General features: G+C 43.2%; 2 protein-coding genes across 2 annotated transcripts in view; one reads left to right on the top strand and one right to left on the bottom strand.

Annotated features, from left to right (window-relative positions):
- The first annotated feature begins 730 nt into the window (after positions 1 to 730).
- Positions 731 to 14,648, top strand: trim37 (tripartite motif containing 37). Its single transcript, XM_028982493.1, has 26 exons — positions 731 to 888; positions 983 to 1,071; positions 1,521 to 1,571; positions 2,455 to 2,556; positions 2,652 to 2,692; positions 3,170 to 3,286; positions 5,066 to 5,153; positions 5,491 to 5,613; positions 6,609 to 6,732; positions 6,818 to 6,885; positions 6,969 to 7,093; positions 7,290 to 7,340; positions 7,420 to 7,501; positions 7,615 to 7,691; positions 7,792 to 7,971; positions 8,221 to 8,335; positions 8,821 to 9,003; positions 9,495 to 9,631; positions 10,437 to 10,519; positions 10,797 to 10,964; positions 11,055 to 11,327; positions 11,488 to 11,646; positions 12,100 to 12,259; positions 12,642 to 12,754; positions 12,869 to 13,006; positions 13,167 to 14,648. The coding sequence occupies exons 3-26, from the start codon at positions 1,551 to 1,553 to the stop codon at positions 13,223 to 13,225; spliced, it is 2,787 nt and encodes a 928-aa protein (XP_028838326.1). The 5' UTR covers positions 731 to 888; positions 983 to 1,071; positions 1,521 to 1,550; the 3' UTR covers positions 13,226 to 14,648.
- Positions 14,649 to 17,192: 2,544 nt separating this feature from the next.
- The window catches only part of ppm1e (protein phosphatase, Mg2+/Mn2+ dependent, 1E), a 37,705-nt gene continuing 30,315 nt past the window's right edge, over positions 17,193 to 24,582 (bottom strand). Inside the window, exons 4-7 of the mRNA XM_028982495.1 lie at positions 23,792 to 23,980; positions 22,883 to 23,026; positions 22,707 to 22,800; positions 17,193 to 21,245 (exon numbers count right to left, since the gene is read on the bottom strand). Coding sequence (XP_028838328.1) covers positions 20,266 to 21,245; positions 22,707 to 22,800; positions 22,883 to 23,026; positions 23,792 to 23,980 — 1,407 coding nt within the window. The 3' untranslated portion in view covers positions 17,193 to 20,265. The remainder of the gene's footprint in view (positions 21,246 to 22,706; positions 22,801 to 22,882; positions 23,027 to 23,791; positions 23,981 to 24,582) is intronic.

Here is a 24,582-nt window from a genome sequence, read left to right as displayed (position 1 = left end):
TTTTTCCTGTTTTCACTGGAGGTTTAGAAAATGGTTCATTAAGTCTTCATATATGAGATGCAACCCCCTTCACCACACCACATAAGTACCTGCCTCTCTGTAATTAGTATATAGGCCAGTCTTTCCCAGAGGAGCATACCGGCACACATTCAGCCATTAGGACACCTCATTGCACAGCAAAAATACATGTATACATAGTGATCAAATTTAATGCAATAAACTGAAACATTTCACATAAAGTATTGTGTGGGATATGTAATATGAATGCTTGATGATTCAATTCATAATCTTATTTCTTGTTACATATTCATAATTGTCCGTAATATTTAATATGAGGTCAAACACCTTAAGGCAATATATGTCTGTTTAGCATGCAAAATAAAATGTGTCCAGCAGGAGTAGGCGGGCTGTCTCCGCCCATTGCGGAAGCTATACGTGCGTCTTATTGGTTTAATCTTCGATTCTTTTTTCTCATTGGTTGATCTTTGCAGGTGCATGTCACCCTTTTCAAACATGCAATCTAGTTAGAAAAGGGGTTAATGTTGATTTAAAAGATTTTAAGAGCATTGGCTGAGCGCTTTAAACGTGGCTACAATGGATAATGTATAATTACGGGCATAGCACGCAGTGGGCGTGTGGTACCCTGGTGGACGCTCGTCTCCCCCCGCCCACGTGAGACAGCTTTACGCGAACCTGATTGGATAATGGCCCAACATAGATCTCGCGAGAGCAGTCCCAGCGGTTTCCAATGGTGACTGACAGCATTAGGGCGCTAGGAGAAGCAGGAGGATGCTAGTCTGTAATACGAGCAAATAACGCAACCTGCGGCTCTTTTGCACGCCATTTGTCTAGAATGTTGCCATTAGTCGGGCACTTAATGACGGCTTCGTAAGTGTTACTGTTAAAATAGTCTATAGCGACGTTCTCCGGCTTACCTGTGGATTTTGCCATCTTGTTTTTGGGCGACCTGTTCGCGTATTAGCTCGGTAGCGCGCCAACTAATCCGCCAGGAAGGCAGCGCAAGGATCGCGCTCCCCGTCTGTGTCCAGGAAAACATCAGCGTTTCTTCCGGTACGCTCGTTAACCCTCGACGTTTCTCGTGGGAAGGAGGTCCAGCTAACGTGATTCGGCTCCGTTAGCTCCGTGGTCACCCGTGCGCACCGGGGACAGTTTTGTGTATTTGCTGATGGTGATGTTTTAGCACCGCATGTATGTATTTTTACGTTCGTTGCATTAAATTGTTTCGAAATGCGAGCCCTACGTGCAGGTCTGTAGGCCCCGCGGGAAACCCACATCTCTCCATGTGTGCGTGCTGCCTGTTCGTCTCGTTTATTGCACATTGACATTCTACCACTTCATACTGTTCTAAGAACGTTAAAGAAGGACAATTTTGCACTGTTCTTTTTCTATTTTATTTTGTCTGGGTAATTATTAATCTGTATAGCTAAAGCAGATTTTTCCTTTTTTTGATGACTTTTTTTTTACATTTGCTCAATGTAAGTTTCCCCTCTTGGTTGCAGCTCTCAGTGAGCATCATAAAACTGGCTGAAATGGATGAGCAAAGTGTTGAGGTATGTCCCATTTTTCTCATCCCTCATGTTTTATAGCTCATGGTTTGTAATAGTGTATTTAGTTCTCTTTGAACATCACTGGGATTGGTTCTCAGAGAGAGTTAAGTTCAAACCTGCTTAGTCTCTTGCACTCTTATGAAAGTGAAGTGATTGTGTCCCCTTTTAACCACCACACTTGGTGAGCAGTGGGCAGCCATGACCGGTGCCCAGGCAGCAGTGTGTGGGGACGATTCGGCAGTTCGGGATTCGAACCGGCAACCTTCTGATTACTGGGCTGCTTCCTTAACCGCTAGACCACCACTGCACCTTATACAGGTTAAATGCCACTTTCTCCAGGGGGTTTTATAAACTTTCTTGGAGAGATATTTCAGCCCCAAGTCGAACATTTAATTTGCCTAAATCATCCAGCTACCTGAAAATCATCGTATAATTAAGTATCCCATCCTTTATAATATCAATGGATCCTTTTTTTTACAAATGCTGATATTGCTGCATTGTAAAATATATTCATAAGATCTCATTGACATTGTAGATCTTTCGTAGGGTCAGGAAAGGAGACTTTCATAAACCCACATGAAAAATATTATTTTGCAAAGAACACTGGAATGCAAAGGCATAGAGAAGCAGGAAATAATCAAATAAGCATGTGGTATCATGTGCTAACTTTCCCAAACAAGCAAATTTGGACACTTCATAAAAGACACATTCATAACAATCTGTTGGTATTTATATTGTAAATATATATTACATTTGAGTAGTTTCTAATACAGTGTAAGGTATGAGCCCCTAATTTAATGAGACTAGTAGCAACCCGCATGAATAACGTGAAACTACGTTCTGTTCACATTTTGGTTGACACGAGATCTGGTCTCTGTCCATGTAGAGCATAGCTGAAGTGTTCCGCTGCTTCATCTGCATGGAGAAGCTGAGAGATGCTCGACTCTGTCCCCACTGCTCCAAGCTCTGCTGCTTCAGCTGCATACGGGTAAACGCACTGTTTTACTGAATTGTCTAAACAGAAATGTGAGATTTCAGACATGAAATTTTGCTCTTTAACTCTGTATTTTGCACATTTGGCAGCGCTGGCTAACAGAGCAGAGAGCCCAGTGCCCACACTGCCGGTGAGATCCTACACACATTTTCTAAAAAACACTTTTTTTTTTTTTATTTGCCTCATCAGGAGCTGTTAAAATAAAGGAGTCTAATTCCTTTTTTTTTTTTTTTAATTGAATCAGGAATATAGTGTCAAGTTGCTTTTTTTTTTTTTTTTTTTTTTTTTTTTTTTTTTTTTGCTTAACACTAATGAAAAACAGTGTAATGATCGATTGTTTAGCAAATTAATGTAATTAAAATCAATGAAGCTTCTACGGATTGTCAAGCTAAAATGCATTTACCTAATTGCTGTTATAAATTCCTTTGTCTGCATTGCTTTCTGTGACTCAGTTTAGTTTTTATGCCCTGTACACACCCACCCACCCATCTTAATGCATCAGTCCCTTATGTCTGCATTCATCCCTTATACTGTATGATGCAAATGGAAAATAGTTTTTCCAATCATAAATAAATGTAGTTATTAATATTTCATTTGAACTCTTCAGTGCTCCGCTGCAACTGAGGGAGCTGGTGAACTGCAGATGGGCAGAAGAGGTTACCCAGCAACTGGACACACTGCAGCTATGCAATCTCTCTAAACATGAGGAAAACGACAAGGATAAGTGAGTTGGTGCTTACATAGTATGTTTGTAGAAATCATCGTACATGCAGCTTTTATACAAAATATAGGTGTGTTGGCAACATGACCAATGTGACCAAAGTATCTACAAATGGAGAATTCTGGATTCTTTTACAAACACTGCAGTATTTAGGACGTTATGATTTCCGCGATGCTAAAAATGCGGGCGGAATCCACTAAATTTATAATTCTCGTTTCTGTCAGTTCAAATCTGTGCCACTTGCCCAGTGCATAGGCAACAGTCAGGCTTGGCACTCTTTACTTTACTTTACTTTACTTTATTTAGCAGACGCTTTTATCCAAAGCGACTTACAATAGGAAGACACCAGCAATTCTTGTTCGATTTCTATAGAATATCGAGTTTACAAACTAAGAGCCCTGATAAGGCTTAGACTTGTCATTGAAGAGCATGCTCGAGATTGTTGGGTGCTAGACTAAGAAAAATTATAATGTATTTATACATTTTGTATTTGTTTGTTCAATGTGTACGCATGTGCTTGTGTAAGTGTTAGATTTGTCTGTTATATTTTTTGAACAAGAGGGTTTTCACCTGCTTCTTAAAAGTGGTGATAGTCTCGGCTAGTCGTGTGGAGGAGGGCAGGTTGTTCCACCAGCCAGGGACAACAACGGAGAACAGACATGATTGGAATTGGAGACCCCGTGAAGAAGGAATTTTTAGTCTCCTTTCGTTTGCCGATCTGAGAGAGCGTGCAGGAGTGTAGCTAGGTAGTAGTGTGTTGATGTAGGAGGGCGCAGTTCCATTTACAGCCCTGTAGGCAAGCATCAAGGATTTGAACTCAATGCGAGCAGCTACCGGGAGCCAGTGGAGGGAGGTAAGAAGAGGTGTAACATGGGTGTATTTTGGCTGATTGAAAATGAAACGGGCTGCCATATTTTGGATCATCTGGAGTGGTTTTATGGTGACTGCAGAGGCTCCAGCCAGGAGCCTCTGCACTTCCTCAGAAAATCCACTGTTAGTGGCAAAGTTTAGAGCTAAACAATCCCTCAAAATGTAAGATTAGAAGAACAACACTTCTGTCAGAACATATGTGACAACCACTTAGTCAAAAACTCATATTTTATTTTTATATATATATATATATATATATATATATATTTTTTTTTTTTTATTTCAAATGTGAAGCACATTTATTTTACAAAAGGAAGAATGTGTAATATTGTGCACTTAAAGAAGGGGGAAAAAGAGAGAGAGAGAGAGAACAGAGCAGTGGTGGCCTAGTGGGTAAAGAAGTGGCCCCATGGTTCGAATCCCGAGTCCCCAAGGTGCCACTGAGGTGCCACCATCCCCACACACTGCTCCCCAGGCGCCTGTCATGGCTGCCCACTGCTCACTAAGGGTGATTGTTAAAAGCAGAGAACACATTTCATTGTCACCGTGTGCTGTGCTGCAGTCTTTCACAATGACAATCGCTTCACTTTCATTTTTAACCGCCAGAGCACTGTGTTGAACAGTGATTAAATGTGATCTGTCATATTGCAGTTTTTTTTTTTTTTTTTTTTTTTTTTTTCTCCATCCACTTCTTAATCACACAGTTTTTAGGTGAATAAATAAATGAACAGAAAATATTGAATGCAGAACAGTTTAAAATGGAATGTAGGAAAAAATTAAACTTATTTGATAAGGACCTAATTATATTTTGTTAGTCTAAATTCTACTTTGTCTTTGAGCTCTCCCATCAACAAGAAGCAGGGTGATTCTTAACATGGCTGGTACATGCTTATTGAAGTGTTTCCTTTTAAGGTGTGAGAACCATCATGAGAAGCTCAGTGTGTTCTGCTGGACCTGCAAGAAGTGTATCTGCCACCAGTGTGCGCTCTGGGGTGGCATGGTACGTTCACATGCTCTCTTAGCATTTGTCTTGATTGATCTAGTTACTGAGGTAGGCCTGTACAGTAGACTCTAAAATGTATTATATGATAGTTTTTTTCCATACTGGTGTCAAGAAAAGGCATCTTTCTCAGTTAGGATTACAGGGAATGGTGAGCAGTTTGGGTTAATTAATCATGCTGCATTTCGGTTTGGCGTTGGGACCATGTCTAAGACATCTTTACTTTCTGATGTTAAAATAACACTATTTTATTTGTTTTATGTAGTCTTTTTTTTCAGAAGTTGCAAAATATTTAAGGTAACATTTCTGACCAATGACCATTTTTTCCTACCTGTAGCATGGTGGTCACACTTTCAAGCCATTGGCTGAGATCTATGAGCAGCATGTCACCAAGGTGAATGAAGAAGTGGCCAAACTGCGCCGTAGACTCATGGAGCTCATTAGCCTGGTGCAGGAAGTGGTAAGGTGCTCCTCTGGATTTAAAAAAAAAAAAACTGTTTAATGTGTCTTATTAGCTATGCTTGTTGGAATAATAATTGCAGTCATTTGCCCCATAAATCTTATATTTAGCATCTTTGTTCATTCGCAAGTGTACAATAGTACTGTGTTCTCACCATCAAACTTTACCACTAATTGCATAATTAGTCAGGTTACTGTCCCTTTGGGGCAGCCGGTCAGGGGCATCAAGCGATTATTATGGAATGACTCATGGGTCTTTCCTTCTGTCCCTTGTGACTATACCCTGCACTGATTCAGAGGCCCTGGAAGAGCACTGTTCGAGTATTGTGTATGTGTTTGTCGCAGAGCGGCTCATTTTCCTGTTGATTGCCCCCGAGAGAGGAGACAAATGAAGAGCCCATTTGATGAGCCTTATGCACTAGACTGTGTTAAAATTAAAAGTGTAATGTCTGGTGCGGGTGAAGTGCTGGTGGCTGGCTGGTAAATGGAACATTGACTGAAAATAATTACTGTTGTGTAATGGTATGTTGCTGGGATTGATAATGGATGGCTGCTGGTGCTTCAAATCAATTAATGTCACAGTGCCAAAAATAGAACTGCCCTAGACTAGACTAAATGACTAGCCATGTTGTACTTTGCAGCAAACAAATGACCTCTATATTAATTTGATTTCTGAAGATGTAAAAGTCATAGTATTCTACACCGTCTAGGCACAGCATCAATCCCAGGTACCCAATATTGTCAGCATGGCCTCCAAAATAATACATCTGAGGGGTTTACAATGTTACCTGGCACAAACAAGGATTTTCTGTAAATTGTTTAATTTGGGTTCATCGTGTCAAATTTCTTTACCATAAAAACCCACATTCTCAATCGTGCTGATACCTGTGGGATCTTTTCGTGTTCTTGAAAACACTCCTGATCAAATGAAAATATGATAGTAGTGGTAGATTCTAGACTACATTTAAATGGACCTGTGCTTGTTTTTCTTTTCAGGAGAAGAATGTGGAAGCGGTCCGTGGGGCAAAAGACGAGCGTGTGCGGGAGATCCGTAACGCTGTGGAGATGATGATCGCACGTCTGGACAACCATCTTAAGAACAAACTCATCACTCTCATGGGTACTGTGGGCACTCAGTCACAAAATTGACTTTCCTCGCATAATGAAGTTGTGAGTACTGGTTGTAAACTCCTGTGTGTTTGCAGGCCAGAAAACATCTCTGACCCAGGAGACTGAGCTGCTGGAGTCTTTGTTGCAGGAGGTGGAGCATCAGGTGGGGTGGGGTTTGGATGACTCCATGTGCAGGCTGCCGGCACGTGTATCAATATGTAATTGCTGTGTGCCTGTTTTGTGTAGTTGAGGTCCTGCAGTAAGAGTGAGCTGATCTCAAAGAGCCCAGAGATCCTGCTCATGTTCCAGCAAGTCCACAGGAAGCCTATGCAGTCATTTGTCACCACGCCTGTACCCCCTGACTTCACCAGGTGTGAATATAGATATACCGCAGTCTCACTCTCAGACACACACAGTTCAGAGACAAAAAAAAAAAAAGCTGTTTTATCGTCTATCACTGCTGTCACCTTTGTGCTTCACAGCAAGTACAGTCACACACATTTGTACAACCATGGTAACAACTTCATCCACTAGTAACACCTGCTCAATCCATCTGTGTCTTTCCAGTGAACTGGTGCCTGCATATGACTCCAGCACTTTCGTCCTTTCAAACTTCAGGTATGTTTCTTTTTTCCAGTTAGAGAATAATTGTTTGCTTTAACAATATGGAGTACTTCTGACGCTTGACATGTTGCAGTACTCTGAGGCAGAGGGCCGATCCTGTTTACAGCCCACCACTTCAGGTGTCCGGTCTCTGCTGGAGGCTCAAGGTTTACCCTGTGAGTACAAGCCTCCCTGCTAGCTCTAGTATAAAGTGCAGTTTCTGTCACATCATGCAGTGGTTTTTTTTTTTTTTTTTTTTGCCGTTTGTTTTATTATTTGTTTATTTTAGGATGGTAATGGTGTGGTCCGTGGAAACTACCTCTCTGTATTCTTGGAGCTCTCAGCAGGACTTTCTGAGACCTCAAAGTGGGTACAAGTCCATTATGAAGATGCTATCTGGGTGTTATGGAGTCAGCACGCACTAAGTAATTAAGTTAATGATGTGTGTCTATAATGTTTTCTCCAGGTATGAGTACAGAGTTGAGATGGTCCACCAGGCGTCTAGTGATCCCACCAAGAACATCATTCGGGAGTTTGCCTCTGATTTTGAGGTGGGAGAGTGCTGGGGTTACAACCGTTTCTTTAGGCTGGACCTGTTGGCCACAGAGGGCTACCTGGATCGGCAAACAGACACTCTGGTTCTAAGGTAAATCTTATATATATTTTTTTTTTATTTTATTTTATTCTTTTTCTAGTTATAGAGCGATTTTATCTGCTCAGGAAAGCTTATCTGGTTATTAGGCCAACCTAATTTCAGACCTGAAATGTACACAAAATTAGATCGAATCTAAAATGGAATCTATAATGGATCCGTTTTCTGACTGCCTTAGTCTGTTGCATAAGCCAGCCTATGATTCGGCATTGGACTGGACACAAGACTGATATGTTGCTGCAGGTACCAGGTGAGGTCACCCACCTTCTTCCAGAAGTGCCGAGATCAGTGTTGGTACATCAGCCAGTTGGAGTCAGCCCAGAGCAGCTACGTCCAGCAAATCAACAACCTGAAGGAGGTAAGGAGCTTCACATAAAACTAAACTACTTTATTTTATTGCTTTTACATCTTATTTGAGTAAGTCTTGTTCCAAGATTGAAGTCTTTTACTTTTAAACTCTGTTATTAAATAGTTTGAACATTTTATCATTTTCAAACAAAGATTCTAGTTGTATTAATGTCAGTACCATGTGATCAAATGAGGTGCACATCTATAGAATTTTATTTTTTTTGCATTAACATTATGCATTCCCCTAAATTGCATGTGGCATTTTCAGAACACCTATTTGTTCACTTTGCAGAGGTGGTCTATTTTAATTGCGTAGTTCTACTGTATAATATACAAGAGGGCAGTGGCAGCGTTAGACTCTTATGATAAGGGACTATATGCTGCCTTTTTCTGCTTTTTCCTGTCAATGTGATAAAACCTTGTTAAACGCTTAAATAGTGACTGTCTAGCATTGTATTGCATTGAATCGGATTTCCTTTTTAATGCGATTTGCAGCGCTTGGCCATTGAGCTGTTCCGGAGGCAGAAGTCTCGTAGCTCCTCACCATCTGACCGCCACATGTGCCCCACAGGGGGCCGAGACCCTCGACCAGGCAAGGCAACAGGGGATGAAGTGTGTCACGGGGCAGAAGGGAAGGAAGAAGATGAGGAGGAGAAAACTCAGCAGGATGATTCAAATGTAAGAAATGAACTAAGAGCATTGATTTCTCAGTCGCACACATCTCCAAGTAAAACTGCTTGATGTTTCCTCTTGCAGCCTCACAGCTCCACAGCCTATTAAATATTTTTGTCATGATGATTGTAATGCAGAGTTTAATCAAGAGGATCCGACAACCACACATTATTTTGTGGAAGGGGTTATAGACACTTTGACATTCATTATTTATTTATTTGTTTTTATTTATTTATTTAGTACTTTTGATATTTTAGCACAAATGTAGTGTTTCTGGTTAGCAGAATTTAAAATATGCTTTTTTTTTTTTCTTTTTTCTTTTTTTTTTTTTAAACCATCAAAACTACTGTAATGTAACTCTGCTAATGTTTTGGGGACATTGCAACAATAACTCTAAATATCAGCTTTAACTGCTACTGTATAATGTTCAATGGGTCTGTTGTTTCTGCTCTAATTTAATGTATTAATCTGTTGCATTGTCATTGCATCTGGCATAGGATCTGTCTGATGGAGACCTGGAGGTGGACTGTTTGACTGGTGATGAGGAGGTGAACCCGCTGGATGGAAGCAGCACCTCTGGCAGCTCCACGGCAACCAGCAACACTGAGGAGAATGACATCGACGAGGAGACCATGTGAGTAACCGCAGTAATAGAATGTTGAAAAGAACGATTAATTCTATATTTTTCACTGGTGAGTGTGTTTGTCTTTGATATCCTGTCCAGTGTTTGTGTGATCTATATAACAATCTGTCAGACTCGACTATTTGACAACTTCAGCAACCACTCCTAAGCCTTTCAACCACAGCGTGGTCCAAGCAGGACTCAGAAGCACTTCAGAAGCACCCCTGTATGTCCCAGTAGCACTTTGTGTGTGTGTGTGTGTGTGTGTGTGTGTGTGTGTGTGTGTGTGCGCGCGCGTTGCGGGCGCTCTTGTGAGAGATGTGTTAGGCTCATTTTTCTGCAGCGCTAAAAATACACATTGAATTGCGTTGAGTAGAGTGAGTCAGCGTGCGGTATGGTCTGATACAGCTGCGCATCTGCCCTCCACGCTGTGATTGACCCCCCCCAAGCCCATTAAACTCTCGACCCCTGCAGAGGCCATTCATGACCCCCCCTGCTCCCTGCCTGTCACTCCCAGCAATGGCTCTCTATATTTAACCCGCTGCTGTCACAAGCACAGCATCCTAGTGTTTTTTTTTTTTTTTTTTTTTTTTTTTTTTTTTTTTTTTGGACCTCTTCTTTAAATAAGGTGGTTTGCTTCAAGGGGTCTGTTTGGAGGGAGAGATAAATAGAACCTACTTTTGAGTTCATTTAGGGCGTTACAGCTGTCACATGCCTAGAAACTATAATGTTCCTTTTGTCTTTTTCAGAAGGATTTTTCTGTCTATTTAACCAATAATGCATGCAAAGATGAAATGTTTGTTTATTTATTTTTAAGGTCTGGTGAGAATGATGTCGAGTACAGTGGTAATATGGAAATGGAAGAGGGAGAGATTCCAGAAGATGTTGCTGGAGCCACAGGTTAGCAGCTCCCGCTTCATCCTGCCACCTTCCACATGATGTATGCTACTTTGAATATGGCTTGACAGTGTAGGGTTTTGCCATTTAACCACAAGAAAGTAAATTACTGGTTTGAGACAGAAATGAATAATTTATTTGATTCCACAATAAAACACCTTTGCACACTTTGTAAGACTTTAACACAAAATATGCAAACCTTTTCCCTAACATGCCAAACAAATCGATCTGAAACAGTGACCTATAAATAATACGGACTGTGTTGCACACTTATGAGCAGGTGGTCCTGGAGTGAGTTCTCGCAGTTCGAGACGTGCTGTGGGAACCAGCAGTCTTTTGGAAATTGACCCTGTCATCCTTATTGAGCTGTTGGACCTGAAAGACCGGAGCCACATGGAGTCACTCTGGGGCATGCAGCCGAGACCCCCTACACTACTGCATAACCAAGGTAACATGAAGGTTTCTAGGCACTATTAATCAGCCAGGCAAGTGTATGCGGACATTTGATCTAACTACGGAAAAATCACCACTTTCATAGCTCCAGCTCTTACCAGGAAGGAGCGTGAACGGCGCCCTCAGGCTGTGCGTCGTTCTGCGCCAGATTCCGGGGTTCTGATCCGTCTGAAGGCACAGATGGCAGAGGTGCGTAGCAAAATGTGCGATGTAAAGGGGCAGCTGGAGGCACGAGGCCTTGGGACTGATGTGAGAGCTGGGCAGTCTCTGGAGATGGCCCCCTCTGCTGACCTGGAGATGATGTGCAGGAAAAATGAACTGGAGGCACTCTTCAACGGAGCAGCACGGCACAACCGTAGTAAGTACAGACCCAAATATTGGCCGTGCAGAGACATTGTTATTGAGTGTACTACATAAGTGAATGTGTATATACATACACACACACAAAATTAGTTTGTGTAGTTTTAATGGTTCCCAATTACGTGCCTGTTTGGTTATCTAAAACTTATGATTCTCAGGTGGGAAGAAAACTTCACCTAAACAGGAGAGGATGTGTGGCCTGGGTAGTGTGTCATTGCGCAGGACCCTGGATGTAGTTGAGAAGGACCTGCGAAATGGTAGCAGCAGCCCTGCTGACGTCCCTCACAGCAGCAGGGACAGCCCCGGCACCTCTGAGGGTGTGGTTTACTTGGCACCAGTTTCCCAATCACAACCTGACCAGTTTTCAGTTAAAAAAAAAAAAAAAGTGGTCTAGAAGATAGTTGTGCCCTTGATCTAATTAGTAACAACCACATGACCAACTTTTCATGGAGCTCACTACAACCTAGTGAAGGTGGTTTTAAGAAGGAACACCATTAGAATGTGTTTGCTAATTGCATTATTGACACACAAAAGCATGGAACAGCCTCTGATATAGATTTGATCTGTTTTTCAGTTACACAACTATACAATAAATTATTTGTGTGTTTTACCACAGGTAGACATTTTAATATATTTCCTGTGCTCTTCTGAAAACATCTGATTTGCTTTATTGTGTCCTGCTTTTATATTTATAGGATATGATCAATGCACATGCACAACTTGTTCCAATCACTTGAATTTCTTAAACAGAACATTCTTTTGCACGTTAGGTGTTTTGAAGCCACGGAGCACCCACAGCTCCCCCCCATCTCTGGGTAGTGGTTTGGAGCATGAGGCTTGTGAGGGAAGCGCTCTGTACGGGGCTGCATCTTCAGACCTCTTCTCACTCAGTTCTGCTGCAGCTGGCAAACCGCGCAGGACTGCCCTGGGGTATTGAGCTTTTCACTCACTTTTATTTCTTTTTCTATAGAAGCACTTTAACAGACCATTAGGACCAGATTGGCTGTCCCTTCTGGCTTGGTCAGTAATGGTATGCAATTGCCTGTAAACCCATTCAACAAAGGGGAGCTAACAGAATGCTGAGGTTGAGCTCCGATTTGAGGATGTGCTGATGTGTTATGAGCATTCAAAGATGCTGCATCTGTCCAAATAAGGAGTAAACAACAATCTTAGCAGTCCAATAATTGTTTTCCTGTTATGTGATAAATACATAAATCAACAATTTTAGCATAACCTCAGATACTCTACTTGGATGCATGCAGGTTGAGCAAAGCAGTGAGTGTGAGACTTGTCACAAATGCTTTTCTCACAGGGCTGGACTCATGACTGACAGCTCATTGGATGGTGATCAGGAGGAGGGCCCTGGGGAGATCCACCAATTGCGACACGCTTTGAACGAGGCATCTTCTTTGCGTGCTGATGAAGGTCCGGACCTACTTGCACACATGTTTACTGGCACCCCACCCCCCTTAATAATCCTTTTATAGAATATTATTTTGATTGCTTGACCAGAGATGTGCCTGCATGTGTCCCCTACAGGTTTGTTGTGTAAGAAGAATACAGTACACCTGACTAGCAGTGACAGCGAGGTTGACTGTGACACTGAGAATGAGAACGAGGAGCTGCCATTGGAGGCTGGAGACTGTCAGTACAGCACACACACTCTTACTGGAGCAGGTAATTTCTAGTTTTATGGGTTTATGGTTTATGGTTTCAATTCATTATGGTTTTGTCTGTCTGTTTTAGTATCATTTTAATTGAGGTTTGAGTGAGGTGACTGAATGGACTGAGTGAGTGTTTTTAAATAGTCTTTTCTCTCTGTGCATGCCTGTCCTAGGGGATCAGTTAATCCCAGATGACCTGAGCTTCACAACAGGGGAGACCACCGAAAGGTGATTAGTCAACCTGACATCCAAGTCCAGCAAGAGACATTCACCTGCATTCAAACACAAACACACACAGACATTCCTCTAATTTTATGTTCGTATATTCAGCACTTTTCTACCCCCCTGTTTTGAGAGAGGGGTGAGGCAATGATGACTATACTGTATATTAAAGCTGCAGTATTATGGGAGATGTGTGTCCTGAAAAACAATTGTGAATCATTTTATGGTTTTAATTAAAACTGCTAGCACATTGTGCTCTAATGTGAGAAGCATGGCAACAAGCTGTTCCTCATAAGGAGTACACATCCATTTTGTACTCTGAGCTCCTTCAAACGCTCCTTCAGCTCCTCATGGAGTATATTGATGGATGGTTAGTTTAATTCATGGTCAAGAATGGAAGTTAATCACATCAGACCAATTGTGCAGACTATAGGAAGACAACTGTTTTTTGTTTTAAGCCCTTTCTAGTCCTGTTTTCCATTCGCTGCTCTGGAGGAACGAGTCTTTTACTGCCCTTTTCTTTTCTTTGCCGTAAACTGCACTATGGTTCCATTCCATTTGAAAAAGTTTTGAATGTTACTATGTATGTATATTTATTTTGTGTATGGAACATGTGATGCAATAAAGGTTTTGTGTCTGAGGGGAGAGCACTGCTCTCAGTGAATGCTTGTATTTCTTGTGATGCCAATTCATTATTGCAGGAAGGTGTTCTGTGCTTCAGTTATGGAAGGTTATGAGTGATTTTTCTTCACTGTAAATAAGTAATGCATTCAGAGGCTCTAATTAGCTTTGGCTATGTGACTGTGCTAGGATGTATCTCCAAGGAACTATGCTGCATGGCTTTCTGAAGGTCAGGATTTATTTATTTGTATCCCCCCCCCCTTCTCTTCCCCTCCCCACACTTTCAATGTTCTGTCAGTATTTGAAACAAACATACTTCCGATTAGAATAAGTCTGATCCTACATGAAGGCAAGTATCGCAGGAACCTATGTGTGCGTCCTTTTTTTTTTTTTTTAAACACCACTCAGCAGCTAGAGGTGTGTGTTTTAATGCGAAACTGAACCTGTGTCAATGCCTTAATGTGTTCTAGATCAAGTAGTGTTCTGACAGGCCTTCCTGGTTCTCTCGGAAGCTTGTTAGCACCCTCTTTAGGTTCTTTGGTATAAATAATGTCTCAGCCTCATTCTCATTTCCTAAGACTGGAGCACCTTGCGCTTGTACATTTTGCCGACATGTACGAACATTTTAGGGCTTCAGGTTTTAATTGGGACATTGGCACAGGATTTGTAGTGGAACACTCTTGTGTCACAATTTTACCCTGCCTGAGGTGTGTGAACACCATCTGCGTGCTCTAATGCAGCCTTTCCTCTGACAATGAGTCCTTTGTACAGTGTACATGTTTAAACAAATTAAAGAAATGTATTTAATGACATCGTCTTGATTTGCGTGCGTCTTCATGAGGTGGACCTTAAAGCTGTGTGCATGTGCACATGCTGTGTGCTCTCTTTGGCACGTGTGAAGGTTCTCAGTGGTGTTTATGTGGGTGAATGATCTCGGACACGCTTGCCGTCCTGCCAACATCCGCTCTCTTCCACTGCCAGCCTGGCACTGCCCAGAGTCCAGCTGGAGTCGGTTATGCCCGTTTTCACCATCCTATAGAGCCACAGTCCAAATGATACCTGCTGCAATACCGTATTCCCTGCAATAAAACTCCAGTATAATCACGCTGACTGACCCAGGACACTCTCCATTGCGTAATGCACCTTGTCCACAGCAACGCTGTTCTTAATTTATTTTTTTTTTTTTTAATATAAATCTATTTTTATTCAGGTGACTCAGCTGACACTTGCATTCTCATTCAGTGACTGCAGCACAGCGAGAGCCGGGAAAAGCTCCCGTGGTGACGCCACATCCACTAGAACTGCTCTGCCAGGCAGAAAACAAACAGGTTTTTGCATTAAGCCTCTTTGCGTGACGGGCAGCTCATATCAAGTGGCGTGGTGAACACTGATTAAGATGGAATCTGTCATTAGGATCACCGAGGCTGTGCTAATCTAAAACTAAATCAAGTGGTGTAACTGGGGGCCGATGCATCCTGGCACCTTTTGCCCTTTGATATGATGAGGATTAGATGCCAACCCTTTTTCATGCCCTCATTAGTGCTGCACTCACTGGTTTATCTCTCCTCCTGCTGAGCGAGAGGCAGGAAAGGAGGAGATTTATCCGCTTTCCTCTTCAGCGCCGCTCGACACTTCCCATGTTGTGAGAGTTATCAGTTGACTGAAACCCTCTGTGAAAGCTTTAAGGACCTCTTGCGAGTTTCGACGGCTGTGAGGCAAGAAAAACCCTGCAGCGTTGAACTGCCTCCTGTGTGATTACTGGATCTGTTTCATTCCAATGTGGCAATGAGCACATCAGCCACTTTATTAAGAGAAGTCTACGTTGCACACTACATGCTCATTTTTGCTCTACATTTACATACGCACTTATCCAGAGCGATTTACAATCAGTAGTTACAGGGACAGTCCCCCCTGGAGCAGTTCAGGGTTAAGTGTCTTGCTCAGGGACACTGGTAGTAAGTGGGATTTGAACCTGGGTCTTCTGGTTCATTGGCGAGTGTGTTACCCACTAGGCTACTTCCGCCCTATGCTCTAATCAGTCCCACTGATGGGGTGACCAAAGAGTCCAAGTGAGAGAGGACTTATAACGGGACCTGGCTTGCAGCACTTCAGAACCGAATCCTTAGTTCATGGGTGACCCTCATATTCCTGGAGACTTTCTAAACTTTCAATCTCATTCTACTCATGTGGCCCACTTACACTGTGGAGTATTCACCTGATTGAAGTCCTGACCAGTCACAGTGGAATATAAATATACTGTGGGCTTTTATAGTCCAATCTTACTATGTAATAACGATGGATTTGGTGTGTTTAATTCTATATAACATATAGTTTTCTGACTTTCATTTTAGCCCCCGTTTCAGACTCTGCACAGTTTTGTTTTGTCATTCTCTGTCTCTTCCTTTTCATGAAATAAAGTTTTCTTGCAAGGTCAAGCTCTGATAAACAATGTGCGTACTAGATGTGCCGGTTCCAGCCATTTGGGCCTTCAGACCCACACAGTAGGAAGGTATAAGAACCCAGTATGTGTGTGGTGTGTGTGGTGGTGCTTAGTGACGAGTATGAGAGAGACTCGTACTGGCCAATTGCAAGATCTTGTAAGAACAACTTTGACTCTCTTCACCTGACCCTCCGATTTCATCCCAAGTCAGCACTATGACATACATTACTCGATTGATAAGTCATATGAAACTAATATATGGTTAGAATGAAAAGTTTCAGAAAGAAAAAGTTCTGGACTGAGGTTAGGTAATGTTGTGCTATATACATTACATAAGACGTTATGTTTTGTTTGTTTTTTTATAGCTCTTTCTAGGTGAGCGAAAGGCTTTCATGAAGTCCATGGGGAGCGGTGAAAAAATGAACACGTTAAAACAGGATGCATTAATAACTAAAACCTATAAATGTTTAAACACACACACACACAACTGAGCACAAGCAGGTCTGTGGCCCTGCGAACACTGAGCACACGTCACCTCTTAGCACAACGTCACTGCAGGACAGTTTGATTAAAAAGCATCTTGCTTAATTAAATGCTGCAGCGTGGGGCTGTTGGCGAGTGGCAGGTGCTGCCATGCTCTCTAATTAAGCCTTCTGGTCCCTGGAGGCCTGCGGGGTGCACAGACGGAACAGGACATTTCTGGGGGTGATGGTCACATGGGCTCTCCCTCACGCAAACACACGCACCGCGTGCAGTGGAAGGGTAGGCCGGAGTTCACCCCCTCGCTAGAGACGAGCAAAGTCGGTCTGGTGCTGGCCTTAAATCCTCAGAGCTGTTCTACTTCCAGCTTACAATACATTTAAAATATATATATTGATTCACAGAAGCCAGGAAAATAATCACACCTGACACCAAATGGGTCTAATCTTTATACATGAATCATAGTCACCAAGTTATACACAACAGAGAATGTGGCTGTGAGGTTTAGCTGAGAGTCATGGCGGGAGGGTTATGGCCTCACCCTCCCGAACCAGAGAAAAGGCAGAGCGGAGAGGTTTTTCCTTTTAGAAGCAGCCTCGTTTCATATGCAACCCAAAACAGAGTGACTCTCGGGATTTTGTGTAGCTGTTCTTGTGTCAAATGAAGGGTGTGTTTCCCAACACTGGCTTCGTGTTTGTGATATGTGCAATGTCTTGTAAAGTGTCGTGTTGTCTCGAACCTGTGATTGTCATGTCCGGAGCAGTTATTGCAGTGAGTGTGTTGCCAGACATTAGTAGGGTTACCAGATAGTCCAAGTGAGGGAGGACAGGATGTATAAACTACCATTTTAATTCAAAGGGCCTAGATTTCAGTTCTTGATGTGCCAGTCTCCAACAGCTGAAAGAATCTTTCGACCAAGGAAATTAACCAGTCAAAACTCACGAAGAATGAAACGATTTCGCCAAGAAACGTAGACCTCACACTTTTGAGTAGTCTGTAAAACCTGAAGTAGCTCAAGGTGTCCTCCCAGGCCTGGACCATCTAGTCTCCCATGTGACTGGATTATTAACCTTATTAATGCTCTAATGTGGCCCCAAACAATCCACAGCATCACCCAGTCTCGGGTATATTGACACAGCTCTTACAAAGCACAGCGGGTGGATTTTCTTCAAACACAGGTTTAATAGAATACACTGATGACCATTGTTTAACACACTTTTTGTTTTGTTTTTTAGTTTTTTTTTTTTTTTTGTTTTTTTTTACACTTGCTCAGCCTTATTTAACAGATGGCGGGCCCTCCAGAGAACGTTTCTTCCTTCGTCATGGCTTTGCAAAAGTTCATTATTATTGCTTACAGGAAGAAGCAGTTGGTCACATGATGGACACACAGCAACAGAGTGGCTTGGGGTGAGCCGAGCAGAGTGCAGGACAGCCACTGGTGGTCAGGAGACACCTGGCCCAGACTATTCTATGCCTGAGGTCTTAAGTAACACTGCATGTTGGACAGCAGGACCCTCAGTCAGCTCAGGGATCAGTACTTAGGTCCACTTCAGCTCGGCCGTTGTCCTGAGGGGGACAATGGTTGCAGGGGGTGGGGAAAAATGACGTAGAGCTCGGGACGGACAATGTCAAGAGAGATCCTGGTCTGGGCTTACATGGCCTTAAAATAACACATTCACAGACACGCATCCACACTTTCCACACACACTAAACACACACACACACACACACACACACACACACACACACACATACACATATACAATATATATGAGTTTACTACAATTCCAATATATCATTTGTGCCCTATAGGAGGAACATTATGGGGGGAGGGGTTCCTTCCACCTAGGAAATCTGCACTGCACAGGTGGAGGTAAGGACTTAAAGAGTCAGGTTACACTTGAAAATGTCTGAGCGCGTTGCCTCCCATCACAGGAGTTTTCAGTGCAGTAGATTCAGCATCACACCACTCCTCAATCCTAAGCAGACAGCAGCTTGACCTGCTGCACGTTCCAAGTCAGCAGATCATTCACATCAGCTCCTCCCCAGTCGTCCATTCATCACCAGCACAGCCATTCAGGGCCTGGACACCACAGATTTACACATGAGCCCTGGTGGAAGAGCTTTTAGGTGGGGTTGTAGTCTATACAGGTACATTCCATTTGGGAAAAGACGCGCCCCCATTCTTCTCTCTTTTTTATTCTCACCACAGTTAGTGCTTGGTGAGAAAGGTCCTTGGGATGTTCCGTGTACATTCTAAAACTTGGGATACATTCTGCTCCCCTGAACTCCCCTCCTCAAATGCCAGTCGCAGCAAAAAGAGCCTGCTCACCGAATGAAGGTGCAGTGGCATCCATGGCCAACAGGGGGAGTTGAAGGAGAGAGGCAGAGCGTGGGCATCCCTCAATGTGGCCAAGGTCACTGATTTGCAGCCAGTGTAAATCAGTGTAAACCGTCCACCTCACTGCATGATGGGAGATATGAACAAAGACTGGTGAAACTGGTTTTAATGAGCTGGAGAAGGGGCGAGGACAAGAAATGCATGACCTGCTCAGTGGTGAGAGAGACCAATGTTAGAAGGGCGAGAACTGTAGAAACCTTGTTGTTGTGGCATCATAGAACATTACAACATGGGTGAAGCAGAGAGATGAAGTTTTTTGTTGGGTTTTCAGAATCCCAGTGAATGGTGACAAACAGGGCGAAGGGTCTGTTGATATGGTTTTACTAGTTTAATGCAGGTAGTGTAGAGGCAATCTTTTGTGGCTACGCTGATGTACAACACACAGGGCTGTACATGTAGCCATGTCTGCATACAGCTAGTGTTCTAACTGGGTGTGGGCATGAATTATGAAAGCTTCATTAATTATCAGTCAACCAAGCAATCAAATCCAATGATGCAATTGTGGTCTTACTGTAATACTTGGTTAAAAAAAAAACTATCATTTCATATTCCCTGGGGTGTCAGTCACATGGCTGGTCGCCATGGTTACAGCACCGGCCAGCTGCAGCGCGACTGGTTGATTGGTTAGCGGCCTAATCAGTGTTGTCACAGGACAGTCCATAGCTGTCTCCTGAGAGGGGGATTTACTGACTGCTTTGCCCCAAACAGCAGAACAGTACAGACACCTTCAGCCATTTTACTGCAAATGGACAGTGACATTTGGACACCAAATTTTTTAAGCTTTGTTTTAAAAGATCAGTAATTATTGTAACAGACCTCAGTACAATAATTACTGACACGTCAATAAAATTATTAATTAATATCAGATTATCACTGATCAGCCTTGGCTGACATCAGGGGGAAAAGAAAGTATATGAGTGTGTTCATTTGATTATTCCTATTGTGTGTGTGATATGTGTATATGTATATATATATGTGTGTGTGTGTGTGTGTGTATAGGTATGTGAGACTCGGGATGGCTAGCTGAAGATGGCTCCCGGCCCATCTGAATGTGTGAAATGACTGATCGCTAAGCGGTGTACGGTGTACGGTGGGAGGGCAGGGTGGATCATATTTGAGAAATGTGTGTGTGGCTCCTAGGCCCCTGAAATAGGAGCGGGGGAGCCTCCTCTGGCCAAATCTCAGGGTAACAGGAGTTGAGGTTTGGGCCGGATGGAGGCAGCAGCAGCAGTCGGGGGCGTCGCAGCAGGTGGCGAGGCTCCGCCCTCCTGAGGGGCGCACCCTTGGGCCTCCGCCTGCGTTTGGCCCGGGGCAGCAGCGCAGCCGCCTGCGGGGTAAGTTTGTCGGCACGCGAGAGACGTGAGGAGGGAAGAATTGGTCGGCGCGCCTTTGCACGATACACACACAGCTCGTCCTCGCGGTACGGCCGCCAGGCCGCCCCTTGCCCGGACGTGGGTGTGAGGAGGGTCGGGGTGGTGAAAGCACGTGCGGGAGGCGAACGCGAGGCTGGGGGCAGCCAGATAAAACTGCCATCGCCATCGGCGTCCAGGGAGAGTCGCGGCTCCGTGTTGCTCAGGCTAGTTCTGTCCGTGAAGGAATCCATGCGGTCTTCGTAGGCCAGGTCTGCCGGAGCGGAGCACTGCTGCAGCGGCCATCCTGCCCGGCCCTTCCCTCCTGCCTCGCCGCCGTCCTGGCACACCAGCTCGCTCTGCACATTGTCGTCTTCCTCCTGCTCTTCTTCCTCTTCTGCCTCCTCCTCGGCCGGCTCCTCTTCCTCCTGCGCCTCATCTGTCTCCTCGGGCTCCTCGGTGGCCGGTGGGGCACGGGGGTCACGCAAGAAAACCACGATGACGGTGATGTTGTCACTAGAGCCGGCATCACGTGCAGATGCCACAAGTTTGTGGGCCACCATGGCAGTGTCACCTGCGTTCTCGGACAAGTGGTCGGTGACCACGCGCACCGCCTCCTCGGGGCTCACCGTGTCGTAGAAGCCGTCGCATGCCAGGATGATGTAGTCCTCTGATCCGTCCAGCTCAAACACGTTGTGGTCAGCGTCTCCACAGATGTATGGCTTATGTTCAGAGTCGCCTGCCAAAATAAAAAGGACTAAATAAATAAATTAAAAGCACACCAGGGGGAAGGAAACCAGCATCATATCTGACACACACACACACACACACACACACACACACACAGAGCTGGGTGGCCTCAGACGCACACCTGTCTGCCTCGAGATTTAAGTGAGATTTAGAATCTAAGCAGATAATCCCATCAGACTCTCTTTGTTCTGCATGCTATGATGAGCCAACAGTAGCGCGCTGCGAATGGAAAGCCAGGCAGGACAAGAGATGGGTCACTTCCTTTCGCGAGAGCGCCGTACAATCCCGTAAACTTCCTGGAAGTGCACATTGCACATTCTGAATAAGCAACCTTATGTATGCTGTGTGCAACCTCAACGCTTTCCCAAATGAGTCCTTTGTAACTTTTGCAACTTCCTACTTACTTATATTACCTGAACAGTATGTATTCAGGTAATATATTCAGTAACAGATATATTTACAGATATAGTTACTCAGAAGCCCACGTCACTTCTGGGTTCAGCTTCCTATCCTGCCACATAAGGCAAAGCCCCAGGATGCCTTTGCTCCTGGTTAGCCTCTCAGTATGTTCTTGATCCCAAATTTCAATTAGCCTTGTGAAAAGAGGACATAAGACATGCTGTATGTTTGATTAATGAGGGTAAAATGCTGCACTATGACTATCGAATGCATTCCAAGCGAATGCAGAATATAAAGAAGCAAACAATTCTAAAGTATTATTTCAATGATTACTTTCAGAGGTAACAGTATTTCAAACAGGAATATCTGACAAAATCTTTTTTTTTTGGAAGTTGCATATGAAGATGGATGTGACATAAGCAGCCAAACAAGGCTTGAGGATTCAACCCACAAATTGATCTTTCTTTTCCCAGTCCAAGATGGATTATTCTGATCAATACAATGGTCAAAGCTATCCCCATTTTTTTCTGAACATGACTGTTCTTGCCAAGGAAACCTCATGTTCCTCCAAGAAAAGAAAAAAAAGCATTATATTATGGAGGTGGGTAGATCTAAAAACAAGGCGGAGAGATTAAAGCCTTCCAAGGATTCTGCCTCCTAACTGAGACATACCTATTGGGTGACATAACACTACACACAATTCACAATTCCATGAACCTTAAAGACTTTGAAAGGTCTGGGAGACATATGTGTGATAGAGTTGCTAAAAACATTACAGGTTATAAGAAAACAAATGTAAAAAATGTAATGAAATGATCTGTTATGAAGAAAGCACACATACATTCTATTATTTTGGTTGGAAAAATGCAAATAAATGTACTGTAATGCAAGTAAATGCCTCTCTGCTTGTTTTGTGCCATAACAGCCCACTGACACACACATGGACATGGGTGATTATAATCTGTCACCCATACAGACACAAGATAAAGTGACACAGTGACTCCCTCTCTCTCTGACACAGAGCCAGACAGGGCTAGAATCAGAGGCTTACCGATGGCTCTGGAAACAGAAAGGCTGCCATTAACCCTCCATGTGCCAAACCAAATGACACATCCACCCAGGGCCTCAATCCTCTGCTTTTCATCCTGCAGTGGAAAGGGAAAAACTCTCATTCAGTCACTGTGTAATACTACAGAACACAAATAAAGGAATTAAGTAGAGCCTCACCTCTCTGTCAGGTTTGTGTGGCTTCATGAGCTCCACTGACTGACCTCTTCTGACCAGCATGGCCTGAGAGTCTCCCAGCCAGACCACGTAAAGTGTCTTGCCCCTCAGAAACGTCACCACCCCAGTAGTGCCACAGCGCAGGTGCTGACAAATACAAGGCACACAAATAACGGTAAAACATTTACAAACCTCTAATATCATGTGAGCAGAATATGGACACAAAAGAGTATTGTCTTCAGGGAGACCGTCCCTGTCATTCCTGATTGTAAGTGACTCTGGATAAGGTCATTTGCTAAATGCTGCAAATGTAAATGTAAACCATATACACTACGAGTCAAAAGTTTGGACCCACCTACTCATTTATGGTACTTTCTATTTTACATTTAAGAACAAAATTGAAGACATGGGACTATTAAATAACACTAATGTAAAATTATAGAATATCCAAAAAAATCTGTCCGTCTCTACATATCAGGGAGCTTTTGTTGTGATGGCAGCATTTCACACTCTTGGCTTCTCTCCACCACCTTAAGTTTCCAACAGATCTGAAGGTTTATGCTGAACACTTTCTTATCACTCACTCATGTTAATGAGCATTTCATGAAGCGGGTGTTGATGATGAAAATAGTGAGTAAAAGTAAAATAGAAAGTAAAAAGAAGCGACTCTGAAAAAACAGATTCATCAAGCATACTTCACTTCCTCCTGCTGCAATGAAAGAAATATGTTTCTTTCATTGAATTCTTTAAAATGCCATCTTGGTCTACATAACCACCATAGAGTAGGTGCGTCCGAACTTATGACTGGTAATGTATAAGCTGTAATATATTTTTGTATTTTTTATTTAGTCCAGGATAAATGACATTAAACTGCATTAACAGCCAGTTTATCTGTAATAAGTCCGTCTATACCTCTCTTGAGGCCTTCTGGACAAATCGCTCATCTGTGAGTTTGAATGCTCGGCACAGTGCCTCCCCAGGGTCCTGGTTGAACATCTCCTGCCTCACAAAGTTCACATGCAGGTGGTTGGCAGCATAGATGGCAGCATCCACCCCACCATGGCCATCAAACACAGCAAAAAATGCCTGTTCCTCCTGGTCCTGAGGGACACACATTGTCATGGTCAAACACAGAGAGAGTCTAAATACATAAAAATACAACTCTAAACACAACATGCTACAGTCCTTTGTAAAATTGTAATAAATATCAGAATTGTTCTTTATTAATTTTTAGACAAAACAAGCAATAGACATGGGCAATAATCCATCACATCTTTGGGGGAAAAAACCCCATTCAATGAAAGTGTATTATTATCACTTTTAAGACTCTAACCCTCTACACTGAAGCTTACCAAGGCTTTTCTCCACCATATGTCTATGTCATATGTGTTTGGCGACATACAACTGAGATTATAAAAGATATGACGATACACTGTGTTGTATTGGTATGTACTGTGTATCATAAAGTGATGCGTATTGCACGGTGAACTGCGAATGCTGGTTAAAGACTTCATTAGTGTTCCATATGAGATGTGTTCCTCTGTCATGACAGCTTCTTTGCAATAACACCTCCTACTAAAAGGTCAAACGGTATGTCAGCATGCTTGACAACAGGATTCGCCGCAGACAGAGCTGTGCGTTGAATGCGGCGAGAATGAATTCGCCATTAGCGAGATGCGCAGTGCACGAGGCACGCGCTAATC

The sequence above is a fragment of the Denticeps clupeoides genome, chromosome 6 (assembly GCF_900700375.1).
Source record: "Denticeps clupeoides chromosome 6, fDenClu1.1, whole genome shotgun sequence".
Classification (NCBI taxonomy): Eukaryota; Metazoa; Chordata; class Actinopteri; order Clupeiformes; family Denticipitidae; genus Denticeps; species Denticeps clupeoides.
The sequence above is the reverse complement of the archived record's forward strand: the minus strand, read 5'-3'. Positions and strand labels throughout refer to the sequence as shown.

What these genes read in the sequence shown, in the direction of transcription:
- trim37 (XM_028982493.1), top strand. Translation starts at nt 1,551, where the DNA reads ATGGATGAGCAAAGTGTTGAG. An exon ending in TGGATGAGCAAAGTGTTGAG is followed by an intron (nt 1,572 to 2,454) that starts GTATGTCCCATT and finishes CTGTCCATGTAG; the next exon opens with AGCATAGCTGAAGTGTTCCG. An exon ending in GACATCGACGAGGAGACCAT is followed by an intron (nt 9,632 to 10,436) that starts GTGAGTAACCGC and finishes TTTATTTTTAAG; the next exon opens with GTCTGGTGAGAATGATGTCG.